The 10,781-nt window shown below is 48.5% G+C and overlaps 1 protein-coding gene across 1 annotated transcript; it reads right to left on the minus strand.

Annotated features, from left to right (window-relative positions):
- Window positions 1–4,022: 4,022 nt before the first annotated feature.
- On the minus strand, window positions 4,023–8,909 carry LOC311374970 (calcium-independent phospholipase A2-gamma-like; the record flags this gene model as incomplete). Its single annotated transcript, XM_084490693.1, has 3 exons — window positions 4,023–5,950; window positions 7,705–7,900; window positions 8,877–8,909. The coding sequence occupies 3 exons, from the start codon at window positions 8,907–8,909 to the stop codon at window positions 5,667–5,669; spliced, it is 513 nt and encodes a 170-aa protein (XP_084346819.1). The 3' UTR covers window positions 4,023–5,666.
- Window positions 8,910–10,781: the final 1,872 nt, after the last annotated feature.

The raw sequence follows: 10,781 nt of genomic DNA on the forward strand, positions 1-10,781 counted from the left end.
ACAGAGACAAGCATCCCAAAGTAGCTTACACCCAGCGTCCTTACACACACAGCGACTACGATGCCACATAACACTGAGTCAAATGAAATTTACACGTCTACACATCATTTTGGACCCATCCGTTTGAAACTCAGGGTGACTATCTGCGTTTCTAAAAACTCGTGAGAGTGCAGCCATCCCATATGCGCAGATGTTCTGTATCTTACCTTGTCTGTGTGTGTGGGTCTCTGTGAAGCCTCGATCTGAAGACCCTCTGTTTGCAGAGTCCTGCGACAGAACTGTAGTGGCAATGTCTCCCGTGTTTATTTACGTCAAGTCCCGTCCACCGCCGAGCCTCTCTTGCACTTGTCTCTGCTTTCTCCCCTCACTGCTCCTCCTTTCCTCCTCTTCCAGCCGCGGCAGCCTACTGACACACACGCGGGCACGTGTATCAGCATCGTAGGCGCACGCCCAATTGCGCGCGGCCGCCACCACAGCGCCGCTTCCACTGAATGGTGGCCCGAAGGCACTGATTAGTGACAGCGACGACGTGTTTTTTTTTTTTTCCTCACTCTCTCTCTCTCCAGATATGATCATATTATGTGTGTCACTACACCCTGCAATACACAGATGGATGACATTAAAGTGATTGGTGTGACGAGTTTATTTCTAGCTAGAGATTATGCATCAATAAATAGTTCGTAGATGTGGGGTCATCATGACAGCCCCTCCTCCTCGCTTGCTCAATGCACTCAGTAGGTGACAGTATAAACACGCAAAGCCTCACACACGCGCGCGCGCGCGCGCGCACACACACACACACACACACACACACACACACACACACACACACACACACACACACACACACACACACACACAATCGCGTGGATGAAAACGCTAGTTGTTGAAGCATTACCATCATAATCTTGCACACAGTGCTCTCCAGATGTGCGAGGGCCTTCTGATGGCTCTTTGGCATTTGCATGCTCTGATGCTCTCCACATCTTCACCCGAGGAGGAGGAGGACTGCAGCTAGAACCACCGAGCGGCCGCAGCAGCCATGGGATGGGCCAAGCTCTGTGAAAAAGAACATCTCCTTTCCATTCAACTCGAATAAGCCAACCAGGCAGGATCGAGCTCTCAGCATGTTACACATACATCAATTCGACGTCACGTGACGTTATGGCAAAGGACGCCATCTGCGGCCAGAGAGCCAGACACGTTTGCAGCAGGTGACTCGCTTGATGTCCGGGGTGCGCTCGGGTCGACGGTAAGTGAGCGCCTCCCTTCACCCTGAATGAGCGGCCGTCCACCGTCCACAATCTGGCCCGCTCAGAGGAACCGACACGCTGTCTGTTGTAGTGTACCAATTCAATATTTGACTTATGCCTCGGCAGCTCCCGTTCCATATTGGAGAGCAAGTCAGCATTGCACGAGCAAACCAACGTTTAAAAATAACCCCAGCGTTTTATTGAAGTGTTAAGCCTGGGTTGAGGTATTAAGCGTGTGCTGAAAACACCACACCAGCGTTCCGTTATCTGGTCCACCCACGAGTCTTATTATAATTATTGTCAAAACGCTTCTTCAATTTAAGACTTTGACACTAAACATGACCAAAGGGAGAACATGAGAGAGAGAGCGAGAGAGAGAGAGAGAGAGAGAGAGAGAGAGAGAGAGAGAGAGGGAGGGAGGGGGGGGGGACGACGACGACGACGACGACGACAGCCCGACAGACAGAGAGGGAGGGGAGGGGGACAGGCAGACAGAGAGAGGGAGAGATAGAGAGAGGGGGGGGGGGGGGGGGGGGGGGGGGAGGGGGACAGACAGGGAAAGAGAGAGAGAGAGAGAGAGAGAGGGAGGCAAGAATGACATTCAAAAAGGTCATACTCAAACTAGGACCCGCCATACCACATGCACACCGCACCTCGCCAGCTCCCTGATAAACCAAATTTGCTCTCATTATAGACTGGGGGGGGGGGGTGTGCTGGGTGGGGTGGGGGTGTTGTGGTGCTGGTGGTGGTGGAGGGAGAGGGTGACGTTGGGATGTGTGCTGACGTCAACAGTGCCACACTGGAAAAGCGTTGTCATATTGCCACCTCTCCTCGCAGAACCCTTACCGATATGTCTGTGTGCTGTTTAGAATCCTATTTAAATATTCACTTAATTTTCCTTCACGCATATTATGTGTAATATACTTTCAGGGATTTCCATTAGTTCGGGAATATAACAGCAGCAGGTTGGGTTATAAGTATAACCCTCAAGCAAATCTAGTTTGGGTTGATGGTGAAATGCAAATCCTCCAAATGTTGGCATTGTCTTACCTCTCATTGATATTTGCTCGTGGGCTTCGTACTCATGGAGACTCATGGATGCAGAAGCCAATTACATCTCGGGGTTTTCTATTTGAGTTTTCAATGGCATACACAAAATATGATGTTATGTTATTAAACTGCTCAACTGCGTGCAGGACAAACTAGCAAAATAATAAATCCCTTGGCAGTTTTCTTTATTTTTCCTTTTGTTTGTATATATATTCATGTATCTGATTGTTTAAATGTCAAGTATGTTATTCTGTAAATGGTCTGTCTCAACTGTCTCCTTGAGTGGGAAAAGAATAGCAAACATCTCAGGGATTAAGACACAACAGATGAAAACACACAGAAGCACGCAAGAGAGATAATGGACACATGACAGACACTAATATATACAAACTCAAGAGGCTCAGACGATGGTGTGAATAAGAATCAAATTACTGTTGGACGCCACCAGAGTCTGTTGTGTTTACATCAGAATCAGGCCCCATGTACCCTCATAGCCAGCGGGGTGATTGCATTAGGACCTCTCTATATTGAGTGGGAACAGCCTTTACCGGCGGGATAACCTTGTTAGTGAAGGAACACACGATGACAGGGGTCTACTAAGTGCAAGGACAATGGCCATTGGACGTTGCTCAATGTACGTCCACGTCAATACACTCTGAAGCTTGTGATATGCTAGTGTTTATAACCTAAGGTAACAGTAAGCATATGAGAGGGGGGGGGGGACAAGAAACTATAGGTTGAGGCATATCTTCTTGACTTGTTAAGTTGTGTGAGTGCATATTTAAACCACATGAGCTTTTCCTAAAATCAGTACATTGTTCTATTTGGGATAAAATATAACATGAAAATAAATAAGACACTAGGCGAAAACCATGATGGAGATGGGTTTATAGGGCATATTCTGATCCGTAACAATTTGTGAACAGAGAAAATAATAAACCAAAAAATTGAATATATAATATAAAAAAAACGTTGAACACATCTAGCACGTGTTCACCCCGTGATGCTGATCAATACGGGCGAGGGACACGTGTTGTAATGAGCAGTACTAATTGTTCCCAGTATAACTCCTGCTGCTGCTGCTGACCACCCCGGTATTGATGTCCACTGCCATGTGCCATTGTGCAGCCATTGCTGTGTTCCCGTGCACGGAGGCGAGGTGGCTGGGAGCTTGTGCCAGTGACGGCTGTTTATGCTGCGGGGGAATGTGATCCATCACCGCTCCTTCGGTCATTTATCTATTTTCTCTCCCTGCTCCTTCGCCCTCTCTCTCCCTTCTAGCCCTCATTCGATCTGCTTCTCCCTTCCTCCCACTATCTGTCTCACTCTCTACTCCTCTAGCTTTTTCCCCTCTTCTCCCCTCAACTCTCTTCTCCCCTCTCTCCATTCGCCCCTCTCTCCCTTCTCCCTCTCACACGCCTTCCCTTCTCCCCACCATCTCTCTCTCCCTTCTCCCCACTCTCTCCTCACAGGCTTCCAGCTATTCCTCCACTGATGACGTCTGCCAAGTATCTTTGAATGACCCTGCATCTTAACTGTCCACTTATTAACAAAACACACACAGCAATGCAAAAAGACCACACACACACACACACACACACAAAATCAACACTGTAAACATATTGTTATCGCTGTTGCTGAGCAATAATACAGCAGAGTTGAAGGTAACAACTGCCTCCCCTACCTCCCTAATGAGCACGAGTTTCCCTAAGCAATGGAAACAGCCGCTTTTCTGCGATAGCACCCGTGTAATCACACATAATTAGGACACAGTGAGGTTCAGCGGAAAGATTTTAATTAAACACTCCAAACACTCCTTGCAGGGGGATCAATGGGGAAAATGGCGAGATGCAACAACAAATTGGCGCTTGTCCAGCTCTATCCTTTTCAGCTTAGGTCAGTTTGCGGTGACCATGACTCCGTCACACGTCCTTCTGTTGCAGTCAAGTCAGACGGGTTAAACGGGGGCAACAGACCAGGGCTTTAACAGCAACAGCACACTGGGTAAAAGTGATCCACAGTTAATCCTTTAAACCTGTAATTATATTTTACAGTGCAACGTCGTTAAATAAAGAGAAACTATATTTTAAACAAGCGTAAGCAATCTTTTTTTGTTACTAGAATTACACAATGTACATCTACAATTGTTACAACTTCCTTTGGGATCATTTGTCTGATATAGATTTTAAAAGTGTTACATTGGAGTGACGGCATTCATTATTACTTCAATATTAAACTACATGGACCTGCTGAGAGCAGTTATACTGGACTTGTGGTACGGTAAGATTCCCAGTGAGGTTAGTATCAATCATCAATAAAATCCAATAAAAAAAAAGGTTAAGAGTGTTAACACACCGCAATTCCCTAGAATTACATTACATTGTTTCTTCCAGTGGTCATTGGTAGGCAGTGACGTTTAGGAGTACCAAACAACACAATTAATCACATAAAGGTCCTATTATTATCTTTTCATATCAACTTATAAATAAAATCATTCTTTATGCAGATATACATGTATACAAATTGTGTTTTTTTCAATGCCAGAAAAACATGCCAGAAGAACAGTGTTGGGCCAAACTGGTCGTAGCTGCTCTCTGTCAGCAGCTGTATGTTTTCTACAGTTTCTCTGCTATGTATTGCATGACTAGCGTTAATGCAGGGAGGTGCGCTTCCAGCATGCACACCGAGTGCATTAAGCTGCTGAGGCAATGCATGCACCAATACTTAAAATCAATTGTCAAGTAAAGTGGTATGAAAGAGTTTTTTTTTTTTTTTATGTATTATTTACAATACATATCTTAAAAATAAGATAAAATACTATCTTGCACTTATGATTAACAGCACCAGGAGTTAATGCAACGGTTGTTCCTGAACTCTTGTTTCGGCTTTCCAGTCATGATTCCCTATAGGCTGTGTGCCACCGAGCCCCATCACGTGACACACAGTGCCCTCCGTTCCTCCATCTCTAATCAAAGAAAAAAAAAAAAATCACCTGGGGTCGGTTGAGTTGTGCTCCAGAAAACCACCCCCCCCACCCCACCACCTGTCCCAGAGGTACATTGGTGGGTTCAGCCTGGTGGGGGATGCTTTTTCGGTTGAGGTACGATGAGCAGCTTGTGGAGGTATGGAGGGCGGTGGTCCACGTCCACGTCCCGCACATTCCGAGCGGCCATACTGGTGCTTCTTCACCATTATAATAACCACAACAACAACAACAACGGGTTGCTTGGTTACTCTAGATAACCCCCATCGATTATTTTACTCAAGAAGCACCAAGATGGCGGGCCCTACACCGAATGTGCCGGAACATTGCTTCTCGGGGCCCCCTCGGACGACGACGCCACCGCCTCGGAGCGGTCACCGCTACGAGCGCTTGGCCCTGGACAGGGCGCGCAGGCCGCCGTGCATGTCGGCCCTCAGCCCCGCCCACTCCGTCAGCCGCTGGCCGGAGCCCTTGTCCCGGGTCAGGATGGCGGCGGCCTTCTTCATCTTCTCCTCGTTGCGGCCCAGGTAGCGCTGGGCCTCGGCCTGCAGCAGGTTCAGCTTCTCCTGCCGGCTCTCGTCCAGCGTGATCTCCTCGCTCATGTACGGGTTGAAGCGGAAGTAGGTGCCGGTGGGGAGGAGGCCGTCCAGCATGGTGTGGACCTCTGTGTGTGTGTGTGAGAGAAAGAAAGGGGAGGAGGGGAGTGTGGGAGTGTGTGTGTGTGTGTGTGTGTGTGTGTGCGTGGAGAAGGGGAGAGGGGAGCGGGGAAAGGTATGATGAAAAAGAGTCCAGGCATGTACATGAGGTTACACATCAGCGCATAAATACATGCCTAATACAGCCCAGCGTGTACAAACACAACGCAAACAGAGATTACAGTCACAGTTGGTGGAGCGCACAACGCCAGAACAATACGTCAGCCGTTTCTGACAGCTATACATGGGAACGCAAAAGCAAATGTTTCGGGGCGGCTTTTGGAAATGTGTGTGTGTGCCAGAATGAAGGTTATTCAAAGTGCACTGGTACCGAGATGTTTATACTTTTCTTCCTGGGAGGGAGAAGGCTGTCATGCGCGATTCAAAGAGATGTGGGTCTGTGAACGGAAAAATGGAAATGTATAAAATATGTATTGTATTGAAAACGAAGCGCATGAGGGAGAATAACTGAGGAGATGTGCTTGAAGGCGCACAGAGCAGCATGTGTGAGCGTTGCTGCTCTCGCAGCACTCTGAGGTGAAGGGAGGTTCAGGAGGTCAGACCAATCAAATCAAAGCGGCTGGCCACTGGGTTCAGTGAAACCTGGCAGGTTACCACTGAATAAAACATTGGCTCAAATCTCCTTTTGGCGTAATGACGTGGCAAATTATACAATTAACACGAAAAGTGCACACAATAGTGAAAAGCCTTCTCCAAAATCAATGGACGTCGGAAGTGCGATGGTTGCATCCCATTAGGGTTGTTTAAGGTTGCTACCGCCTGCTCAATGCGGGGTGGGAGGAATGGATGAGTCAGATTCATGGACTGTGGGATTGGGTGTATTGTTTGTATTTGCCGGTGTATGCATCGGTTATGGGTCACAAATGGGTTGTTGTAGGGGTTGATTCTTTACACTACAATGCTTTTGATTGCACCTTTACTGGGCTTGCCGACCCTATAGGAAAACGCTGAACATAATAATATTAAATTCATATTTTAAAAAGCTATTATATAAAAAAAACAGAATCTAAAAAAAAAACCTGATTATACCCCAACAATTTTCAGTTCAATGGTTATTAAACAGAAAAATAAGGAACGATCAATGTTAACCATGTTTGAGTTTGGATTTCTTATCATTATGGGTGTTTCTATGATAACATAATATTTGTCTTCACATCTCCCACCACACCACAGCACCGGCTGCTGTTTTGTGTGCGGTACACACCCTGGAGGAAGCATGCGCACAATTAACAGCTGGGACCGAGGTTTACGGGTAGAGGGCGAAAAATGGATGATGAACACTCCACTAATCTGCTCTCTCTAAATAACAAGAGGCCCAATCCCAGAGCTTAATCCCAAAAACCAGGGGGGGGGGGCGGGGGAATCGGGCGCCAAAACCCCTGCATCTGGGTCACGCCCCAACCCACCGCCGCCACGGGGACGCGCTCCCTCGCCAAAACTAGGGAGGTACAGAGGTGCCCCCTGCCCAGAGGTGACCCACCACCCACCGGCACAGGGCTTGTGATGAGGCAGGGCTCCACCACCACAAATTCAGCCTGCGCCAGCGGAGCTCTCGGCTGGCCGGTGATACGGCGAGTTCAAAACGCCCCCGGGCCTTTGCTTTGAATGTGACACGCCACGGGGGGAGGGGGAAGAAAAGGATGTTGTTTGTTTATGTGTTTCTCGGCTTGTTTTGAAGAGGGTGTCGTCTAGGGTGACCTACCTTCCGTGTCGGTGGCGCTGCTGATGACGTTCACCAGCTTGGTCTTGAGGCTGGTGTGGGTGGCGCTGTGCTTGCCCGGGGTGGCGAAGCGGCCCGTGCCCAGCGACACCACGCACTCCAGGGGCGTGCCGGGCCACAGACACTGGCACTCGTGGATGGCCAACGCCGTGGGGTTGTTGATCAGCAGACCTCCGTCCTATGTGAAAGTGAAAGTGAAAGAGAGAACACGAGAGCGAGAGAGAGAGAGAGAGAGACCATGAGAAAGCAGCCACATGAAGGAGAGCGAGAACATGAGAGAGACCGAGAACATGAGAGAGAGAGCGATAGAGATTCTCTTTCACTGATTTTGTCCAAACGAGACAACGTCACACTAAAAAAAAAAGCTCATTCATTAAAAACAAGACAAGGGCTTCCTGTTCTTAATATCCCACTTATGCACGTTGTCGATGGAACAAATGGGCCGCGGCGGTACAGAAGAACCCAGAACCCATCGCCTTGATGTTCCTCTGCCGCCCCGCGGGCCCTTTGATGCGAAGCGGGTGCCAAGGAGATATGTTTGCTGTAGATCCATAGTCTCTCGCCCAAAGGCATCAGGGGCGGAGGGGGGGGGTGAGTGTAGGGAAGCTGTGGGGAGCGTTGAATAGGCATGAGGGTTGAAGTGCGGAAGGGGTTGTGGGCGGTTGGGGGGGTGGCGGCTGGCAGCCGGATCAAACACACACGGGGGGCGGGGGGGTGTGTGTGTGGGGTGCAGCCTGATTAAAGAGGCCAGGCTTGGGGTGTGGGGGATGGCGGGAGGGGGTGGTACGGGTGGGGGGAGGAGCCCCAGGGTGTCTTGCGTCTTGGGACGGTGTAGGCAGTGGAACAAGGTCCTTGCTTGTGCGAATGCTTTTGAAGCTATGTGAGTGTACATCTCTGTCCATGCTGTCCATGTATGTACAGTATGTATGGATGTACAGTATGTATGTATGTATGGATGTATGTACAGTATGTAGGTATGTATGTATGTATGTTTAAGGCTGTAGTAGGGGTGGGGGGGTGCATCCCCATCCCTCCTGCTAATGCCTGAGCAGCGTGGCATAATGAGATTTCTTCCAGCACAAATCAATGTCGGGGGCACGTGACCTGACAGGCAATGGAAGCGCTGCCTAGCGAGAAGCAGGTCCGTTCATCACCCAGCGCACTGGACGGGCGAGGAACTGTGTCATCGCCTCAGGCTCTGAAAGATATATAAAATATATATATATATACTGTATATATTGCAAAAAGGGCAATTGGAAGTGGTCGGCGGATTGGCGCATCAGCACAAAGCAAACACTCTCCATTGATACATGAGAATGCACAGGCGATGGCAATCCGATGATCTTTTCTCCATCACAGTGCATTGTTGTCGTTTTTTAATACATGGACACGATGGGGAATGGAGTCCATCAATGTAGCAGAATGAGACAAAGGGTTTGAGAAATCCCACGTGACGGCCAATCCTTTCCGTTCTCGTGGCGTTTTTTAAAATAAAGGATTGGAACGAGGAATGATCCTTTTTATTATGATGCACTGGATGAGTCGTTTTTATGTGCAATCCAAATCCCCCTCAGACCCCCTCTGGTCTCTCCGACTGGGCCATGAGTCACACATTGGTCCCTGCCTCGTCCCAAAGCCACCCCCAGAACCGCTGACACGGAAGTTTTTGTGTCCGTAAAGCAAGGCACTATGCGGCAGCAGGGCTTTGGGCAGAGAAGGAAATGAACCACGGAAGGGATAAAAAAAAAAAAAACCTCTGAATTAAACTTGTTCCCAAAGTAAAAGTATCACAGAGGCTCTCTCACAGCGCCCAGCTCCGGGCGACCCCATCTGGAACCCAAACAGCTCAGCAGTTTTCCTCACAGCCCGCCAACCAGGCTCAATTTTTCCGAACTCGGGTGGCAAGTGGAAGCACTGCTCTGAGTCAAGTCGTGGCCAGAGGCCAGTCTGTATTCACAATAGTCTCCTTTGAACAGAAGCAGGGAAAACATCCGTGTTAAGTCGTGGACTCGAAACACCTGCTCCTGCAGTTCAGACCTTTATACAGGGTCCCAAGAAAAGTCGTTTCAAGGCGTTGGGTCCTTAGGGCTTCGTGCCCACTCCAAATGAATCCAGGGTCATTGATTCAGACGATAATTTGCATCCTCTTAGCTATTTTCACAGCCAGCAGTAATAGGCATGCAATCCTAGAGAGAGAGAGAGAGAGAGAGAGAGAGAGAGAGAGAGAGAGAGAGAGAGAGAGAGAGAGAGAGAGAGAGAGAGAGAGAGAGAGAGAGAGAGAGAGAGAGAGAGAGAGAGAGAGAGAGAGAGAGAGAGAGAGAGAGAGAGAGAGAGAGAGATGCTCATTCCCCAGTCAGATTGCTTGGCAAGATGCTAAAGCTCACCAATCTTTTTGCAAAAGCTCTTTTGAGGGCACTTGTGTTATGATCAACTAATGATCCGCTTCAACCAGAATGCACAAGCCTTGTACACAGAAACGACAAACTGGAGCTGGCCATCCACCCTGATAGCACCAAGAATACCTCCGGTCATTGAAGATATATGGCAGCATCTGGCCACTCCACATGCTTCTCGCTATTCCAACCGTTCCAACTCTATCGGAGGGAAGCCGCCTACACAAGTGTAGTCACTGACTTTGGAGGAATCTAAAGATAGAATGAATACGCACTTTTGGATGAAAGCCTTGAATGGCCACGGCCACGTGTGTGTGTGTGTGTGTGTGTGTGTATATATATACAAGTGTTTATATTTGACAGAAGGCAAGAGAATGTAACGAGCGGACGGATACAGTATCAAGAAGTCATGTGGACGTGTGTCCTCAACTCAAGGAGCCAAAGCAATCCAGGAGTCTGTCTGGGAATCGGGAAGTCTCCATGCTTAACACAAGAGGGGCAGGATAATGTGGTGGCGTTGGACCCAGGCCCTGAAAGTCTGATCCTGTCATGGATGGCCATCATCCTTGAGCGAGCTAACTCTTCCCCCTGCTCATTCATTCATTAATTCTGTTCAATGTGAATAGTTTTTGGAGAAAATCCTGAATCTCCTAAAATAAATGATCA

The sequence above is a fragment of the Micromesistius poutassou genome (genome assembly GCF_964030765.1).
Source record: "Micromesistius poutassou genome assembly, contig: SCAFFOLD_5866, whole genome shotgun sequence".
Classification (NCBI taxonomy): Eukaryota; Metazoa; Chordata; class Actinopteri; order Gadiformes; family Gadidae; genus Micromesistius; species Micromesistius poutassou.